Source organism: Ambystoma mexicanum, chromosome 3p (assembly GCF_040938575.1).
Source record: "Ambystoma mexicanum isolate Mex_15411 chromosome 3p, UKY_AmexF1_1, whole genome shotgun sequence".
Taxonomy (NCBI): Eukaryota; Metazoa; Chordata; class Amphibia; order Caudata; family Ambystomatidae; genus Ambystoma; species Ambystoma mexicanum.
The window spans coordinates 986,421,707-986,442,816 of NC_090925.1; the positions used below are offsets into that span (position 1 = coordinate 986,421,707).

Below are 21,110 nucleotides of genomic sequence, written 5' to 3' on the forward strand. Positions count from 1 at the left end.
CTCTGGTCCTTGGCTCCCCCGCAGGTGAACCTTTGGTCTTTGGCTCTGTGGTGAGTGGTTTATAGTCATAATGTCGAAAAAAAAATGTCGACAAACAAATGTCGAAAAAAAATGTCAAACAATGTCGACAGCCTATGCATATAATTGAGAAAGTCAATTTTCCGAAGAAAAAAAATGATCATTTAACAGTCAATAACACGAAATAAATAAACATAACAAATACCGTTTATTATTGGGGGGTTCCCCCCCACCCTCACCCTACATCACGAACCATCCCATCACCCCCTCCGCTCCCCCTCGCCCCCGATCACCCACTCGTCTAACATACTCGAAAAAAGTAGGTTACGAAATGGTTAACACAATAGGTGACAATCCTGAGTAAAGAACCTTGTTTTGGTACCAAGAAACCAGTAACGGCTGTGGAAAACCGTCATTACCTGACAGAACATCTCGTGAGAGCGTACTGCAGGCAATAGATTAGAATTCATTCATACTCAAAACAGGTAAGACAAACGAACATTAAACGAAAATGAAATATATTATAAAACCCATAGTATGAAATAACACAAAATAATTTTATCTATCGTTTCAGGTTATACAATGGAAAACAAAGTGGAATTCATAAGCAGTCAAAAAGGCGGAAAGCAGTTAATTTCGAATGGTTACGTGTTCTATGAAGAACTTCAGAGAAAAGAACGGATTTACTGGCGCTGCGCAGAATATACAAAAACTAAATGTAACGCACGCGCAATAACAGTCGGCTCAGAAGTACAAGGTAAACATGAACACAACCATATGCCTGATCAAACTAATATAATCATCAGGAAAACCTTGACAGAACTGAAAAGAAAAGCCATTGAACATCAGGGGGAAGCTAGCGGATCTGTGCTTAGAGAAGTTTGTGGCCAATTACCCACCCATATAACAGCTCAGTTGCCGGCTGAAAAATTAATGCAGCGCACAATAAACCGCACATGTGAATGAAAACCTGCCACCACCACCAATGTCATTTGAAGATATAACAATTCCAGATATTTTTAAGGTAACTGCCAGAGGGGAGAATTTTTACCATGGCACAATTGAGATGAACACTGAAAAAATATTAATATTCTCTACTGCAACTAACTTTGAGCATCTGATTCGAAGTAAAAAATGGCACAGTGACGCAACATTTAAAGTATGCCCTCAACCATTTTATCAATTTTACACAGTACATGGGACCATAAATGGTAAAATAATACCGCTAGTATACTTTTTAATGCCAAAAAAAACGGAGGAAACCTACAAAATCGTGTACAGTAAAATTAAAGAAACAGCACCAGAATCGAAACCAGAAACAATAATCATGGATTATGGAACAGCTCAGATCAAGGGATTTTCAACAGTGTACAGAGAGACTAAAGTAAAGGGATGTTTTTTTCATTTTACACAGTGTTTGGCAAAAGATACAAAAATTGGGTTTGGGAACAAAATATACAGAGGACAGTTGCTTTCAATTTAACATTAAGAAACTTTTTGCTTTAGCTTTTGTACAAGAAAATCATGTCATTGCTTTTTACGAACATTTAATAGACAGTGAATACTATAAGAATCATGAAGAGGACTGTACAAATTTACTGGACTACTTTGAGAACACCTGGATAGGCCAATTAACGAGAAGTGGAAATAGACGCAGGCCAAAATACCCAATAGAATTGTGGAATTGCTACCAGGCAACTTTGGAAAACACACCAAGAACGAATAACACATTAGAAGACTGGCATAGCCACTTAAATAAAAATTTCAACATACACCATCCGAATCTATGGCATTTTTTAAAGGATTTGAAAATAGAAGAACAGCACCAGGAATTACGCATTTCACAAACAATATCATTGGCTAACCAAGCACCAAAACGAAAAAAGTACAGAGATTATGACAGTAAATTGATGCAAATAGTACAAGATTTCAACATGGAAAACAAAGAAAACTACTTAGATTCATTGGCATTTAACTTAAAATGTTGAAAAACACTTACAGTTGCTGGTCATCAGGATTCCACGGTGAAATAGGTGAAGACTCCAAGAAAAATCCATAAATCCTGGTGTAAAGCTACATACCAAATGAATGATCCACAAAAAAGCCAACAAAAAAAACCATAATCCAGTGGAAAAAAAAGATGATTCCAGGCAAAAACCCAAACCAAAGAAAATAATATCCACGCTCCACGGTGACTTGGTAAAAAAAAGAAAAGAAAAATGCAAGGAAAGAATCCATAAATCCAGATGTGAAATTGCAATCCTTATGTCTGTACCAAGAAAAAAGCCAAGAAAAAAACCATAATCCAGGAAAAAAAATGTATTAATCCATACGAAAAAGCACGACGTTCGTAAAAAAACCTGACTCCAGGAAGCATCCAAAGAAACCCAGTAAATCCAATGAAAAATACAAGAAAATCCGGAGGAAAACCAGAAAAAATCCAAAAAATCAAAGACCGAAATAACAGACGCGACCGCGGGAGAACCATTTGCAGAATGAACTTTAAAAATGGCGCTTACGTTTACGTAGCAGGACGTACCGTGCGTAAGAAACAATAACAAACTGTTATTAGTTTACATACATTTTTAGGGCAATAGCACCATCTGATGGTCATTTAATATATTACAAGTTACAAAGAAATTTAAACTCAAGATAGTTATTTATTTGGATGGTTACATGCATTTAAAAGTTTATATTTAAAAAATATATTTAGATTTATAAATACTATATATTTTACTGATATGTTATGTTAATAAAAAAAGAAAATAAGGATACATTACCTGTGATGAATGCTTCTTATTTTGCTTATTTCGAAAAAATATTGAAAAAATATTGACATTTTTGTTTGTCGACATTATTTTTTTCGACATTTATTTTTCTAAATTTTGACTGTCAACATTTTTACTGTCGAAATTATGACTGACCACCGTGGTGAGTTGGTGGCAAAAACAGGAAGCAAAATACTTCAATTTTCCGTCACTCATACAAAAAAGTACCTTAGCTACCTGAAACACACATAACCAGTGCTCCACACAGCTGACAAAATATCTAAAACATTCACCATACAGAGCCATATCTTTTAAGATCTGCAAACATCAATGTTGTAACAAAGCAATCTTGGCCTGATCCCTCTGCTACTGCATTAGCCCCCCCCCCCCCACTCTATTGCTTGCCGATTCTGAAGCTCCTTGAAAGTGTGAAAATTGCACATGGTATGCAATGAAAGACTCAATATCATAGCATAACAGGACATTGCAGAGTGTGGGGCAGTACCCTGGACGGCACAAGCAACTTCAGTGGCTGGGAGCAACAGGGGAGAGCAAGTAATGTTGGTTCTACCACACTCCGCTATACTAGAAACTCTGGTGCACTGGCTGGCTGGTGAGACAGTCTGCCTGTCAAATCAAGTGATAACAGACTGGGTAAGGGCCAGCGCAGCAATAATGCTACTGTTACAATGTAACAGTATTTGAGCCACTAGCAGAGGAGCATCAAAGTACACCAATTTGTTGCTTCACTTATTAAAACTGCCCTATTGTAATGGTGAAACATAATCACTGATAAGGACTCCAATTTTAGTAGTTGAAGTCAGGGTGAGATTGCATTATTTGCCCAGGATCACACGCTTATGCTAAACAGCGAAGCAGGGATTTTAACCCACTCTCCAATTTGGGCACGATGACCTTCTTCCACAGTTTACTTGGAACAAATGGCCTACAGTAATACTGTCTTATCGAGTTTACTTGCAATATACACAAATTGCATAATAAAGCATCATGGCAATATGCCTGGTCAAGCAACATTCTAGAATCCTCAATATGACAAAAATTAAGGTGTGGAGGTTCTTACCCATTGCCATGTCCCCTTGTTCTTTATAGTGATCCATGCTGAATGCCATCCACTTCTAAGTGCTGTAATAAAAGGTGTTTTTGAGGGCTGTGCAAAATAGAAAAAACAAAACCACAGATGGTGCAATTTGCAGGAGTCCATCTTCTGCCATCCGCTTCTTTGTCACAGACCTCCTGAATTTTTCACTGTAAAAACATTCCCACACCTAATTCCCACAAAATATCACATCAATGCATGAAGGGCTGGCGCTTGCAGATATTTTGGGTTGCGTGCTTTTGTTTTGCGGAATCCCGTTTTACAATGACAAAGGAGAATGCGACATACATGGCGAATTTCATCCACTGAATACATAACGTCAGACATTTCAGTAGCAAGAGTCGGCCCTAAAGCTGTCGAGTAATGTTAGCAGTGGCCTACAGGCAGAAGGTAAATGTGGGTCTGCTGAGGACTCTGTGCGGCTAAATCTGTTGCTGTTGTTGGTGCGTATTGGGTGAAGGTTCGAAGTGGAGTGTGAGGAATTAGGATGCTGTCCTGTTGCTATGGCGAGTGTGGTGAAAATTGGGATGATAGAGAATACACTACCGATGTGTCGATTTTATTTCAATTTTAAAATTATATACTTGGCAATTGGCCGATTCGAGCACTTCAAGAAGCAATTGTTGGTTTGTCATGAAAATACATGGCGATGCAACATCCTGTAACGGTAAGTGAAAAAGACCACTATAATAAGGATTTCACTTTTGAATTGTTTCCTGGAAACCCAGGATCGCGCCACACTAACTGCAAATATGGGAGAGCTTGAAAACATGCGCTCCTCTTTGCCGAAAACAGACGAGCAGTTATTACCACGGGCTAAAAGAAAAATGATGGTGGCTATTGAATGCTGCTTCTTGGCTGCTGTGACTCCCGTTCCTGTTCATCCACCTGCATTATGGGGTGTCCATGGTCCAGGAGTCTTTTGGCTGCATGGCCTAATGTTGTTTGCACTGCACACGGAGCCCAGAGGATTGCATGGCGAGGAGTCTCATTGCCCTGTACTTTCATCGAAGTCATAAAATGCGAGCAGCTCAATTCAGGGTCAAGTGGGTGTCACAACCCACTGCCTAAAGGGTGGGGGGCAGCATTTTTATAAGGGTGGCCATGCCTTACAAAGTCAAGTGGACAAAAGTCTAGGTGAGCTGAAGCACTTCTTGGAGGTAGGTAAGTCGAACACAATGTTTTAGGTAGAATAGAAGAAATCAAAGTAGGGCCACAAGTTGTCTAGGCTTGTGAGGTAAAGAGGTTAGCAACTTCACAGAAGCAACCATGACCAGTCTCAACTGAGAATAGGCGAGGCTACACAAGAGGTAAGTTCTTAGACTGTACAGTACCTTTTGGTTGGAAGAAAAACTGTTCCTGCAGATCTTGTGTTCCTGGGCCTCAGTCGTGGGGACAAGAGGGAGGATGTCTGGAGGCCACCTGCACTGCAATGGGACGATCAGTGACAGTAAAGGACCGACTTCTATTCAGTGGCACTTCGCGGTTTCGGCTCCTCGTGTCTCAGCAAATAGCAACACTGCGGTTCCTGGCTGTCGAGATGGACTTTCCTTGCTTCTAGGGCCCCTCACTCTGTTGAGGGTGCTCAGGTTCGGTAGGTCCGGCTTCGTGGGAGTCCGAAGGATCTTCCTGGAGCTCTAGGCCATCATTAAAGCAACACACATTCTGGTGTGTCCCCACAGCCACCAGCCATTCAACGAGGAAAGGGTAACATAAAAATGTTACATGAGAAGCTAGACAAAGGGGATACTAAGTAACCCCTCTAGCACTCTTTTGTTAGTGTGTGCTGGGTCTAGAAAGTTACAAATGGAAGTAAAGTCAATTTCACTTTACTGCTCTTGGAAACAAACAGTAGTTTTATCCAAGAGAAGGTATTTAAACCATGGAGAAATCTGAAAGACTTCCCTGTGTCACTGCACTGAAGGTGCTGTGTGACACAATGTAAAATTATGCCTATGGAGTTTGTCACTCTACAACCAAAAGAGAAACCGATTTCAAAAATCACCTTCAAATACACGAGAGTGGGGGGAAAAGGGTCTCACTCTCTCCAGGTTAATAATTTTAAGTCCTCAAAATCCGGAAAAGTTGCTGGGGGTCTTTAAGGTAGAGAGGAATTGGCACATTTCTGAGAATTCTCCCTAACACCTCCATTAAGGTACATATGGCAGCTATTTCCAGCTACACCAGATCACCAGGACGGTCTTCTCTGTGGTCGCACAGTCTAGTTAAGGAGTGCATCAAAGGACTGTTCTGCTCGTTCCCGCCAGTGACGGCCCTGGCGTCGGAACTTAATGTGTTGCTGACTAGGCTCATGTGGGGGGATGAGGGGGAGGCATTCCAACCTATGCACTCAGCTCTACTTAAGTTTCTGTTGTGCAAGACCGCTTTCCTCGTGGCCATCACCTCTGCAAGACAAGTAGGTGAGATCCTATTGTTGCCTCCATTGTGCTACCAGCGGACACCTCCAAGACACTCCTGATGCCAAGTGCTGCCCACGCTAACTCACTTAGGTGTGCCCTAATTAACGCTTGATCCAGTCCTGCTCATGCCCTTGACACTTACAACCTCATCACGAACGGAAACTTGGATCTTTTGGTCCTCACAGAGACCTGGCTTCATGAAGCTTCAGGACCGTTCCTAGCCTTAGCCCTCCCACAGGGCTACACCATCCTTAGGCAAGACTGCCCCCTTAAGGATGGTGGAGTAGCCCTTCCCACCAAAGAATCCATCGCTGTCCGAAAGGTCCAAGGCAAACTAGGCTTCAACAGGGAATATCTGGTTGTGAAAGTCTCCCCTTCACCAAATTGCACCATTAAACTCCACATTGTGTACTGTCCCCCTGGACCTGCTTTGGACTTTCAGGACTCCCTCTTACATGCCATCTCGGGCAACCTTAAGAAATCTACCAAATCTATCCTCCTGGGTGACAAATTTAGAGCTGAATGATCCCTCTGGCTCACAGACAGCCACCCTTAACAATGCCCTCTCAACCCTAGGTTTTAAGCAGGCAGTCATGAAGCCAACTCAGACAAAAGGTCGCACCCTGGATAGGATTGCCTACCACAATTGCAATCCCTCTATCACCTCTATTTCTTGGTCGGATCATCACGCCATCCACGTTGAACTTAAACCTACTAAAGGGCCCACGGCCCCTACCCTTCCCCTCCCCCTCCGCCCACCTTCCCATGTGAGAAGCTCCTGCCTACTTGTGCCAGCTCTTTAACCAACATTCTCCGCAAACCCAGATACTCTGGCCACTAACTACATCAACGCAATCTCCCAAGTGGTTGACGCCATAGCCCCGCTTACCCTCAGAAAGGCTAAACATTCCAAACGCACTCCTGGATCTCACCTGAACTCCTTGAACTACGAGCCAAGAGAAGAACTGCACTTTCATCTTGGCTAACCAAACCTAATGACGCCACTAGACTAATAATGAAAACCTTATCAAAAGAATACAAAAAAGCCATTATTGGAGCGAAATCAAACTCTTAACACTAGGATCTCGAACGCCAAAGCGGATTCTAGAGAGATATGCCATCTTTGGAGAAATTGAATCACCAGCTCCCACCACACATGCCTCTCAAAAGACCAGGAATGGTGCAATAGTGTCCAAGAAGCCATGTTTGACAAGCTTAACTCGCTGCAAAACAATCATTGAGCACCAACAAGCCCTGGGAAAACATCAACGATCCCACATAACCCACCTGCCGATGTTCCCCTCTTCTCCAGCATGGGGTCTGGCATGGATTCACATGCTCATGAATATTCCCCGTCGTCAGGCTGGGAATCCTCGGTAAAGAAAAAACCAGTATCAGTTTCGTTTCTGATCTGTCTTTCGTAGTAATAACCAATCACTGGTCTCTGCGTCATACTGACCACAGCCAATGACTGCCCTCTACCTAAGCACCGCCTCTGGCAGCCATCTTCAGATTTTTACCGCACGTTCATGTGTTGGGATCCTCGTGCTATTGCTCTCGAGAGTTAGTGCTTTTTTTCGCGCTTTTTCACAAAAAAACTTCGATTCTTTCGGTCAAAAGAGCCTCAAGCTCCACCGATCCTACATCCGATCAACGGGGACCCGTGTCGGATTCATCTGTGCCCCTCAAGGGTGAAGATTTCGTCGAGCTACGCTTCGGAGGACTCCAGAAGCTTCTCAGGCCCGGTCTCGGAGATGGCCCAGGAGAAGGGAAGCTCGACGCCCGGAAAGCTGTTCAGGGTCTGCCCTGGATGCCAGCTGCAGAACGTTTTCAAGGAGGACGAACACTTTCTGCCTTTACTGCCTTCATGAGGACAAGACGCACGTGGAGAAGGACTGTGCGTTTTGCGGCAACATGTCGGAACGGACCATGAAGGACCGCCATCAACGTCTCGCCAACTGGCTGGAGGGTAAGAGCCCGTCTGGCGAGAAGAAATCCGAGCGGTCTTCTAAGACCTTTGAGGGCGCCCCGGCGACGGGGGCCCAACATAAGGCCAAGCACCGCGAGTCCGCTGGCACCGGGAGCGCCGAACGGTCGGGCTCTACGGGCGCCAGGCAGGGCGCACCCTCCCCGGCACCATCAACCACGAGCCAACGCTCTGGGTCGGGTAAGAGGAAGGCCGAGCACCCGGCGAAGCTCCTGGAGAGGCCCCGGTCGAGCTCTAAGGCAGAGGAGGAGCGTGGCAGTGCCCCCTCCCTCAAGGATAAGGCGGTGAGCGCACCTAAGGTGGTGAAGGCCTTGATCCATCCGACCAAGCCCTCTATCGAAACGGTCGCGGCGGCCCTGGCTCAGCCTGTGGTGGCTACACCAGTGGTGGCGACCTCAGGGCCCAGAATCTCCCTGCCTCCTCGGAGGGAGTCTTCCTTTGTGCCCATCGATAGGACCCCCGTGAAACCCTCCGTGGGGAAGAAGAAGGGGGGGCAGGGCGTCGTCGTAGATTCGGCCTCAACCTCAGAAGAGGAGCTGATCGAGGTCTTAAGCCACGGCCTAGGCGTGGAAGAAGGCCAGCCCGTCGGAATGGACCCCGACGCAGGTGACGACGACGACATCGTCGAGGATACCGACGGGGCCCCTGCTCGCCCGTCGGATTCCCCTCTGCCAGCGCCGCAAGACAACTCGGCGGCCATTTTGTTGGCCATACAGTCCTTATGCTCCGAGATAAGGACGAGGCTACCGTTACCGACGGAGGAACCTCTCCCGTCGGGGGATCCAGAACCGGGACCTTCTGGTGTTCCCCCTACCAAGAAAAGAAGGATCCATCCACCACCTCCTTTTCAACTGTCGCGCCCCGTCCAGCCCTCCTCCCCGTCCACCCGAGGGGATGATACGGGGACTGACACGGCAGCGACGGGTACGGACGACGAGGCATACGACGAGGATTTTCCGTCGTCGCCTCCCACCAGGGCTTCTCCGCCCGACGAGCTCGGATCTTTCCACTCCATGATCTCCAGGGCGTCCGAGCTTTTCCAACTCTGCCCTGAGGAGAAGAAAAAGGAAGGCTTCCTTTATCAGCGGCGCGAGGCCAAGAGGAAGACGGTCCTCGCAGTGCCTCTGTTGGGAGACATTTGGGATGAGGGCCTTTCCCTCCTCAAGAACCCTTCCACGACGCCAGCTAGAAGAGACCGGTACGAGAAAAAGTACCGGGTCCCGGACACGGCCCCCCTATGCCTCCGGGCGCAGCCTACCCCGGACTCCGTCGTCTCCGCGGCAGCCAGGAAGAAAGCGGGGGGGGGGGTGCGGCCTCCACATCGACTTCCCCGCCGGACGGCGAGGGAAAGAAATTGGATGCTATGGGACGTAGAGTCATCTCGTCGGCAGCGACGACGATTAAAGCGGCCAACGCCTTGGCTATCGTGGCCCGCTACGACAGGGAGCTCTGGTACAAGATAGCTCCCCTGCTGGATTTTCTGCCGGACGACAAGAGGGCGGAGGCCCTTGAGATCCTGCAGGAAGGTGAGGTGGCGTTGGACCACGCCATCACCGTGGCGACGGACATCGCCGACACTGGGTTCCGCCAGCTGGGCAACGGCGTTTGCCTTCGACGTCGTGGATGGCTCAAAGCTACGGACTTTCGCCAGGACGTCCAGACCAGAGTCCTGGACATGCCCTTCGACGGGAACAACCTGTTTGGGAAGACAGTGGACGATTCCCTTCAGGCCATCAAGGCGGATACTGAGACGGCCAGGGCCCTTGGAGTCCTGCAGCAACGACGAACGCCCTTTCGGAGCGGCGGAGGCAAGGGCGCCTCCAAAGGTTCCGGCGGCGGTTTCGCTTCCTACCGTCAAGCGGCCCGCTCGTCGTCGCAAGAGGCCTACAGAGGACGAGGCAAGTCTAGCGGACCCCGCCGTCGTCGCCAAGGAGGTCAAGGCGGCAAGGCCGCGTCCAAGCAGGATTGAACCGGCCGTGGGGTCGGGCCCCCACCGAAGCACCCCGGTGGGAGGCCGGCTGGCGGGCTTCGTCAGCGTGTGGGAGTCCATCTCCACCGACCGTTGGGTGCTGGACGCCCTGGCCCGGGGCCACGCGCTCGAGTTTCTAAGAAGGTGCCCGCGCGTCCCCCCCCGTGGCCAGGAAAGAACTTCACGTCCCTCAACTTCTCCTGGAGGTAAAGGCGATGCTCAGAAAGGGCGCCATCGAACTCGTCCCAAAGAGGCTTCGGGGCTCCGGAGTCTACTCGCGATACTTCCTCGTGAAGAAGAAGACGGGAGGATGGCGCCCCATCCTAGACCTCCGACGTCCGAACAAGTTCATCAAGGCGCAGAAGTTCCGGATGGTCACCCTCCAGCACGTCCTGGGTCAGCTGGAGGAAGGAGACTTCCTATCGTCGTTGGATTTGGAGGATGCCTACTTCCACATTCCCATCCTAAAGGGGCACCGAAAATTCCTCAGATTCGTGGTCCAAGGGCGTCATTACCAGTTCAAAGCCCTTCCCTTCGGACTACGGTCGGCACCCAGGGTATTCACCAAGTGCCTCGCACCGGTGGCGGCGCAGCTGCGCCGCGAGGGGATTCACGTCTACCCCTACCTGGACGACTGGCTCATCCGCGCCAAGACGAGGGAGCTCGCCGTGGTCCACACGGCAAGGACCGTCCAACTCCTCACGGACCTGGGATTCTCCGTGAACTACGCCAAATCCCACCTGGTGCCCGCGCAAGTCGCACTGTTTCTGGGAGCGAGGCTCGACACAGTGTCCCTCCTGGCCTCCCCGTCGGAGGAGAGGACCCGGACCATCTTGGGCAAGGTGCAACGGATGTTGGTGGCCGACGCGGCCAAGGTGAGGTCCATCAAGTCCCTCCTCGGGATGATGTCTTCCTGCATCTACCTCATTCCCATGTGCAGGCTCCGGATGCGCCCGTTGCAAGAATTCCTGGATGCGCGCTGGATCCAGACGACGGGCAGCTTCGAGGAAAGGATCAAGCTCGACGAGAGTTTCCGACGAGCGATACGGTGGTGGGGCACCCGCGCGCATCTGACGGCGGGCATGGACTTCCAGACCCCAGCCCACCAGGAGACTGTGACCACGGATGCCTCCCTGGAAGGGTGGGGAGCGCACACCGAAAATCTGCACGCAAGGGGACTCTGGCTCCCGACGGAGAAGTCCCTGCATATCAACGTCCTGGAGCTCCGTGCAGTGTTTTGGGCCCTCAGGTCCTTCCTTCCGTCCCTCAAGGGCAAGGTGGTGAGGATCTTCACCGACAACACCACCACCATGTTTTACATCAGGAAACAGGGCGGAACCAGGTCCCCAGCGCTGTCCAAGGAGGCGCAGGACCTGTGGCATTGGGCCGTCGCCCAAGGGATTTTTCTGGTGCCGTTTCATCTGGCAGGGATAAAAAACACCATCGCCGACTCACTCAGCAGGGAGCTGCGCTCGTGCCACGAGTGGGAACTACGGCAGGATCTGGTGGATCGCCTCTTCCGACGGTGGGGCACACCCCAGATCGACCTGTTCGCGACGGCGACGAACACCAAGTGCCGGAGGTTCGCCAGCAGGTTTCCCCAGACGAGGAGCATGGGCGATGCTTTCTCGTTCCCCTGGGAGGGCCTGTTCCTCTACGCGTTCCCTCCCTTGCCTCTGCTAATCCGGCTCGTCAACCAGCTCAAGAGGTCACGGTGCAGGATGATCCTCGTCGCACCTGCGTGGCCGAGGCAGATATGGTTCCCGGACCTTCTGGACTTGTCAGCGTCCCCGCCGATCAAGCTGCCGGCGGACGCGGATCTACTCTCCAGGGAAGGAGGCGCCATCCTCCACCACGACCCGAAGTCGCTGAACTTGCAGGCCTGGCTCCTGCAGCGCTAGAGTTTGGAGGATACGACATACCGGCCGATTGCAGAGAGGTTCTTGCAAAGGCCAGGGCGTCCTCGACTCTTAAATGCTACGGACACAAATGGAAGAGGTTCTCTGTCTGGTGCCACGCACAGAAGATTAACCCTCTACGGATTACGGCTCCCCAAGTACTGCCGTACCTGCTGACGCTGGCCAAAGCTGGTCTGGCACACGCGTCCATCAAGATTCATCTTGCTGCGATCTCCCGATACACCAGAACCACGGGGCGGACGTCCTTGTGGTCTCATCGTCTGGTGAAAGAGTTCATGAAGGGACTGTTCAGATCGTTCCCGCCGGTGAAGGCTCCGGCCCCGGCGTGGGAGCTCAACGTGGTGCTGACCAAGCTCATGGGACCTCCGTTCGAGCCTCTGCACTCGGCCCCGTTGAAGTTTCTATCGTGGAAAACAGCTTTTCTTGTATCACCTCCGCACGACGAGTGGGAGAGATCCAGGCCCTTTCCTGCAAGGCCCCGTACTTGACTTTCCACGACACGAGGGTAGTGCTCAGGATGCACCCCTCCTTCATGCCCAAGGTACCGTCGGACTTCCATCTCAACGAACCCTTGGTGTTACCTGTGTTCTTCCCGTCGCCTTCATCGCCGGCTGAGAGGACTTTGCACTCGCTGGATGTAGCTAGAGCGCTGAAGTTCTACGTGGACCGCACGAAGGGTTTTCGGAAGACGTCACAACTCTTTGTGAACTTTGGACCTGTCAATCAGGGGAAGGCTCTCTCGAAGGCTTCCATCTCCAGATGGCTCTCCGGCTGTATCATGTGCTGTCACCGGTTGGCAAACCGACCGCTGCCTGGCCGTCCGAGAGCCCATTCCACCAGAGCGATCGCAGCTACCACGGCGTTCCTATCTGGTGTGCCCCTGCTGGACATATGCAGGGCTGCTACGTGGAGGTCGACGCACACCTTCACGAAATTCTACTGCGTCGACCGGGATTCCAGGGAGGAGTCCAGGGTCGGCCAAGCAGTGCTGCGCAACCTGTTCGCCTGAGGTGAGCCTGGTGAGGAGGTAAGATGCTTAATGTTGAGTTGATGTGATGCTTAATGTTGAGCCTTTGCCACCTCCCGTGGTTGTGCATGTGTGTACTGCTATGTATTCTTTATTCATGAGCATGTGAATCCATGCCAGACCCCATGCTGGAGAAGGAACAAGTTACTTACCTGTAACTGTTGTTCTCCAGCATGGGTCTGGCATGGATTCACATGCGAACCCTCCCGCCTACCCCTCTGCGGCTCTTCACTTGGTCATACTGCCACTTCACGTGCTTCCAAATCTGAAGATGGCTGCCAGAGGCGGTGCTTAGGTAGAGGGCAGTCATTGGCTGTGGTCAGTATGACGCAGAGACCAGTGATTGGTTATTACTACGAAAGACAGATCAGAAACGAAACTGATACTGGTTTTTTCTTTACCGAGGATTCCCAGCCTGACGACGGGGAATATTCATGAGCATGTGAATCCATGCCAGACCCATGCTGGATAACAACAGTTACAGGTAAGTAACTTGTTCCAACTCTGCCACCACCTCTCATCTGCTGCTAACTTCTCACCGACAGCCACAGCCTGGATCACTTCATTTCTCCAAGAAAGAGTGAAAGCTTTTAGTGTGGGCTCCCTCAAGGATCCTGCATCTCTCCCACCCTTTATAACATACTCATGAGGCCCCTCTTTAGCTTCTTGGACGCGCATGGCATCACATATACTAACTATGATGATGACACGCAGATCCTCCTACCCCTCACAGGTGACTACGAAGCTGACTGCAAAACTCTTAATTCCATCTATGCAGAGATCCAAACTTGGATGGTGGAAAATTGGTTGTGCCTCAATGGAGAAAAAAAACTGAGATTCTACTTAGTCTTACCGGGAACCCTCAAACTTGACTTAAAACTAATTTTCGGTTGACAACACGTCCATCAAAGTCGCACTGGCTGTGAAAACCCTGGGGGTTTTTCTTGACTCAAACCTTTCTATGAACAGACTGGTTAACACCATGTCTGCAGCAGCCTACCATTCTAAACTGATCATGACATCCAGACCATTCCTAACAAAACAGAACTGCATTACCATAGCCAGGGCAATAGTTGGGTCTAGGTTAGACTATTGCAATGCACTCCTGGCTAGCACTTGTTCCAGAAATATTAGGAAACTCCAGACAGTACAAATCAATGCACTTAGAGCAGCCACGAGCCTCGCCAAATGTGACCATATGTCAGCAACCAGAAAACTTGTCCACTGGCTCCCCATCAGGGAACGTATCTTGTTCAAAACCCTAGCACTTACACACAAATGTCTGTATGACACTGCTCCCCTGTACCTTTGAGGAACGCCAAACCCTCCTTGGAAAGACCTACCAGAATGGCCTACTTAAACAGGATCACCATCCCCAAAACCCTCGGAGCGAGAGCAGGAGGAGCCAGCTTTCCCACCAAACTGGAACCTGCTCCCTCCACACATCAGAAACATTGGCTCTTACACAGCATTTAGAAAAGCTGTCAACAAAACTTCTGTTTGTGTAACTCCTGTATTTACATGCCTGATTATTTACAAAGCTAGGCCTCTGCTCATTGTAACCACGAGCTAAGCCTAAAAATGTTGTAAACCTGCACAAATTGTGTAACCAAGTCATATTCTTGCAACAGCGTCTCAATGCCCCTGGGCTGTAGTGCGCTTTACAAATTTAAATAAAATAAATCCAGGCCCTGTCATGCAGGCAGCCTTACTGGACTTTTCACGAGGCGAGGGTGGTGCTGCGGATGCACCCTTCCTTCATGGCCAAGGTTCCGTCGGAATTCCACCTCAACTAACCCTTGGTGTTACCTGTGTTTTTACCAACGCCTTAGTCGCCTGCTGAAAGGACTTTGCACTTGCTGGATGTGGCTCCAGCTCTGTTTTACGTGGCCCGCACGAAGAGTTTCTGGAAAACTTCTCAGCTGTTTGTGAACTTGGTCCTTTGACCCATGGGAAGGCCCTGTCCAAGGCTTCCATTTCCAGGTGGTTCTCCGGCTCTATCACTCACTGTCAACCGGTTGGCCAGCCGACCACTGCCTGGCCATCCGAGAGCTCATTATACCAGAGTGATTGCTGCTACAAAGGCGTTACTGTCTGGTGTGCCCCTGCTGGACATCTGCAGGGCTGCTACGTGGATGTTGACGCACACCTTCACAAAATTCTACTGCATCAACAGGGATTCCAGGGAGGAGTCCAGAGGCGGCCAAGCAGTGCTGCGCAACCAGTTTGCTTGAAGGTGAGCCTGGTGAGGAGGTAAGAGATTGCTTCTGTTGAGCCTTGCAACCTCCCATGGTTGTGCATGTGTACTGCTGTGCATTCTTTATTCATGAGCATGTGAGTCCATGCCAGACCCCATGCTGGAGAAGGAACTTGTTACTTACCTGTAACTATTGTTCTCCAGCATGGGTCTCGCATGGATTCACATGCGAACCCTCCTGCCTTCCCATCTGCAGCTCTTCTCTTGGTCCTACTGCCACTTTACGTGCCACCAAATCTGTAGATGGCTGCCAGAGGGGCTTATGTAGAGGGCTGTCATTGGCTGGGGGCAGTATGACGGAACGCTCGGTGATTGGTCATTAGGAATTATTTTTTAGGATTCTGTAAGAGGATTCAATTCAACACTACAGCTAAGTCAACGCCTAGTCTATAATACTGAATGAAAACCCTTATTGATATATCTTTAGGTCCAGTTCATGCGTTCTGGATGACTACCCCTATATAACACCCCTCTCTTGGAATCCCCCTGACCCCACTGAGCCAAGAAGTAGTTCTGTTTTGCAAGTTTAAAAGGTTTATTTGATAATTTAAAATATATAAATATCACACTTTATAATAAATTAATAATTGAATAGCACACTTAATCTGATATGATAAAGAACAACAACGGAGAATCTGGCACTAGCACACTTCTTATAATCACTAATGAGTTGACATGAAATGGATAAGGTAGCACACTGGTAAATAGGAACAAAAGTATAAGGTGGTAGAGGATGCTTTATGTAAGCTCAGGTGGATGCAATATTCAATGAATGCAGTACAGAAAATACTCAATATGATTTCAACCAAACAATGTAATCACTTTTCTCTGGCAATCCCCTCCCCCCCTTGATGCAAGGCAAGGAAATGGAAGGAAAACACACAGTTCTCAGAAATGCAATCAATGTAATCAGTTCAATCCCCCCCAAGCTTAGACAACAGAAGTTTAAAACAGATAGGAGTTTTGAAAACACAGGCCCAAATGCTTTGATATGTGCTAGCAATGGATGAGAAATATGCTGGAAATGCTTTTTAATTCCCTTTCAGAGGTTCAGGGTGAGTGGTATCTAGTTAATATTAGTCCAGGCTCACACTAGCAATGGGGCAGGGATAGTTAGCAGGTTAAACGAATTTCTGGCAAATGGAAGGCAAGCAGCAGCAGTTTTTACATGTGAAGAAATTTGCAAATCGCGGCAAAATTCGCGGATGCGTGTTCCGCGATTGCGGTAAAACTATAAGGGGTAGGAATGCGGTTCTAGGTGCGATTCAAAGCTAAGATTCTAAGCTTTCAAATAAGTTATTGCAAGTCTCTAGCACAAACGGTTGCGGAGATATGAGCGATTTTGTGAAGGTCGTTTTTCAGATTTGAAATTTTAAAGTTCAAAAAGACAAGTGCAGCTTGCGACTAGAAAATGACAAGTGACAGCTTTACAAATGACAGGTGACAGTTAGGAGGCAGTTCTACTTAGATTAAATAGATTGAATTATATTATTTTAACTAAGAGATTGGTTCTGCACAGTTTTCTAGGTACTCACACTATATTCTTGAGTGAAATGGGCCTCGCCATGGATCTGGTCAGGGTTTTGGACTGGGCTCGGGTCTCTCTCTGGGCACAGCACTGCTTTCTCTCTGGGTACAGCACTGCTTTCTCCCTCTGGTCTGGTCTCTAGTTCTGGATAGATTGAAGTCTCTAGTTTGGCTCTCTGGAGGTTTGATGGAGGTAAAGTCTGGATCTCTGGATGTTGTATGGTCCGGCAGAGCGCGTTGCAGCAAATGGAATTGAAGCTCCCTATCTGTCCTGTCTGTCTGCTTTTATGTGTTTAGAATGTGGGTGTGTTCTAGCATCACTGACCCTACCTCTCTCTCAGCTTCTAATTGGTCAAACTTCCATTTATCATTTGATTGGGGAATGAACTGTGAGTCAGAGTGATGTCATTTTACAGCCTGCAGAAAGTCCACTCCTCCTGTCAACTTACACACAAATCTAGATTTGAAACAAATACATATTTGCAGAGGTACATATTGTTTTAAAATCATATGCACCCATCATGCATTACAGGAGGTATCCCCTGTTCAAACTCTGCTCTTCCTGGGAGCTTGCATTCAGAAATGGCACATATTTCACTTTTTAACTGATTTTGCAATTTCTGACATTGACCCAACTTTACATACATGTGCGCAGGGAGTACGGACATTAACTGATGAAGTTTCAGATTTTTAACATGCATACATTTAGAGTTATCCCCACTTTTCCGCTGACACCCCCCTGAACATACCACCGGTTCTAAAAACCTCTTAAACTGTGGGCAGAAAAATCACAAGAATTATGGTATCATTTATAAAATTTTCACATGTCCGCTCTATGAGTTATTCATCTTTTTAAAGTTATGATCTGGCTCCAAAGGGGTGTGGTTTACCCTCAGCACAAGGTTGAATTTCTGGTTAATCCAGTTCTGCCAAGCCAGCTTGCTCTCACAGGCAGTGCCCCTCCCAGCTCCTGCCAAGAGGAAGCTACATTTTACGACTGCGTAATAAAACCTTTGCCTGAGTGAAGAGGGCTTTGTTCACTCTCCTGCAGAGCACAGGTAATTCAATTATCAGATAGATGGCATATCCTTAGTGTGGGCAGCAAAAGGAAGGTTGGCCTGGGAACACAGCTGTGACTCAAGTTTCACTCCTGATGGGGGTAGCTGCCAAGCAAAATCAAGTTCCTTAAGCCAGGTTTCAGATAAAATGTCACTTTTTGTTCCCCAGTCTAAGTCAAGACATTTTTTTACATATGAAGCTAGGATGCTGATTCTAAGTTTAAACTATGACATTTAAACAATTGCAACCTATGTGACACTCAAAAGTAGGTCACTCAGTCAATTTAAACATTTTCGATTTTAGTGTCTTTAAATCCAGTGCAACTTAAACTGCTGACTCCATAGCTCAGCCAGTTTTGTTATAAGCATTGTTCTGGGCTCTTCATTTCCCAGATTTTGTAGGCACACAAAACTCCATTCTACCAAATGTCTGCTGGTGTTCAGTGAATATTTTGCACATATTGCAATGTTTGAAATAGGCACTTTGGCTTGCCTTCAGAGAAACACAGGGTGGTTTTAAACTGCCGGCTTTTGGATAGTGGTGAGTACTGGTACTGCACCCATTTTTGGGATTTAAGAAAATTAATTCCCAACAGTTATGGGTTTGCTTTTGGCAATCAGCATTGCCATTCCCAATGGTTTCAGACTACTGTGCGGGTAGTCCAATGGTGGTTTTAAAGCGCTTTGAAGCTAACCGGCGCTACTGTTTTTCCTTTGGCAACCCATTTCCCTGTGCATTTTCTGGGAAGCTCTGGCCATCATGATGTTTTCATGTCAGTACTGCACAGTTTTGAGGTAGGGCTCGGATGCATGGGTAAATACATCCCACAATTCCCAGCCTGATGACGCAGAATATTCATGAGCATGTGAATCTATGCCAGACCCATGCTGGAGAACAGTTAAAGGTAAGTAACTTGTTACTTAACTAACATGTCCGTTTATCTTTAATTGCACACAAGCCTTGACAAGCATTTGGAAAAACCTAATTCAAGTACTCACTGGATTAATAAGCATCTACCCCTGCCTTGAAAAGACTTCACTGGAAACAAATTGTTCACGTTTTCAGTCTTCATCTGGGCCTGCAGGTCTTAAAGTGACTAAATTGTGTTAAAGCCAACATTTGAACAGTGTTGAAGTCTTTTGTTACCTAATATTTATCCCATTGTTTACAGGATGTTGGATGCTAAGAAAAAAGCAGTTCAGAGAGTCGAGGAGCAACTGATGAAGCTGGAGGTTCAGGCAACGGACCGAGAAGAGAACAAAGCGATAGCCCTAGGAACCTCCAAACTTAACTACCTAGATCCCCGTATCTCTGTTGCATGGTAAGACTGAAGTCCAATAAAGCTGCCCTAAACATTTCACTCCTACTCTAGCTTCATTCATTTCACTGCAAGCCCCAGGCTCTCCTCCCTGTACAGTTCCAAACAATTAACTTCTCATTGTTTGTAATGCATACTTCTGATGCTTGTTAATCTGCTTGGAATCACATGCTGTGCATGTAGTCCGACATCCAGTGGTCACCGCAGAGTATTGCATCTTGTCTTTCGAGAATCGAAAGGGGACATCGACATGGGCGTGCCTGAAACACTGTCCCTAAAGTGACGTGTAGTGTACCCAAAATCCCTCACGCGTCGAGGTCCCTCAGATTGATTTTTTTTCTGCCCAGCATACTGGACGCCATATGCGGAGCTCATCCAGAGCCATTGCTAATTGTTCCATGGACCTTTGGTCGAATATATAATGTTATTCAAGATCACCCTGGCCGTCCTTCATATTGACGGCTGTTCCTGATATCCGCCAAACTTCAGACCTTCGGCAGACGGTGATCCCGTCAGCGTTGCCGACCACGTGACCGGGCTTCCATTCGGCCTACACGGTAGGGAGAGTGGGGTTAGGGTGGAGATTTCTGTAAAATCTGGGAATGCCTTTCCTCTTTCCTATCTGGTCATCGTCAATTTCCTTATCCTCTGCTATGCAGAGGACTTCCTTTAGGTTTTGCCCCATTTGCAAGGGCAAATTTCCTTGGAGAGATAAGCATCTACGGTGTAACCGTTGCTTGCCCCTCGATCACGACGAAAAAAGTTGTGTGGCTTTCAAGCTCCTCCGTCCGAAGCCATTGAAGGATCACCTCGTCAAGCGGTGCGCAGCCTACGGGGTGTCGAAGGCCGAGTCGAGTTCTGCCCCAACCATCGATTGCGATGAGGGCATCAGTGACAAGCAGGCCTCCGATTCGGAGGTCGTTGACCTTTCGGCGGAGCGCTCCTGCTTCTCGTCTGTCCCCGGCCCCACCAGGCACTGCTATGGGGACTGTACATCCCGGTGACAAAGACGAACACTCAACTCACTAAACGCACCCCCCCCCCCCCCCCGGCCAATCTGTCGAAGAGGACCTCCGCTCCAACAGGCACACCTGAAGTTTCGGCCATGCCCGCCGACCGTCCGGATCGCCTAGTGACCGGGCACTCTAAATTGAAGGGCGCTACCCCAATATTCCAAGAACCGTCGAGACGCATCGTAAGAAGGCGTCCCACAGAACAATGGGACGCTCAATGGGGCATGTTACAGGAAGGCCTGCAGGAGGTTCCTGAACCGCTACGGACTTGTCTTCTGTCCACAGTAACCGAGGGCAGACAAGTAAACTAAAGTATACTCAAAAACACTTTGGATTCTGCTGACAGCGGGGTCCATCTTTGGCTCAGGGCACCCTCCTAAAGGGACATGTGTGGCTAAGAAACTCTGGGTTCAAGCCAGAAACTCAAGCGTCGCTTATTAATAAACCGTTGGAAGAATCCAACCTATTTGGAAGAGCAGTCGACGAAACTCTCGAGACTGCAAAGGAGCACGACACCCTTAAGAAGCTAGATCAAATCACACAAAAGCCCTCTACAAGGCAAGGAACTTGGTCCAGACGCCTTTTTCATGGCCAACGCACCCCTCAAAACCAGCACACCTCGGGGAAATAAGTGGTCCTCTCCACAAGGAACCAGCGGATACACCACCCTGTATCCCCAAAGAGGTCAGCGTTGTGGGAAAGGAAGGGGCC

General features: G+C 48.3%; 1 protein-coding gene across 1 annotated transcript in view; it reads left to right on the forward strand.

Moving 5' to 3' along the window:
• TOP1 (DNA topoisomerase I) overlaps window positions 1-21,110 on the forward strand; it is a 690,967-nt gene that overhangs the window by 628,716 nt on the left and 41,141 nt on the right. The window contains exon 20 of the mRNA XM_069652271.1: window positions 19,240-19,389. Within this exon, the coding sequence (XP_069508372.1) occupies window positions 19,240-19,389 (150 nt within the window). The remainder of the gene's footprint in view (window positions 1-19,239; window positions 19,390-21,110) is intronic.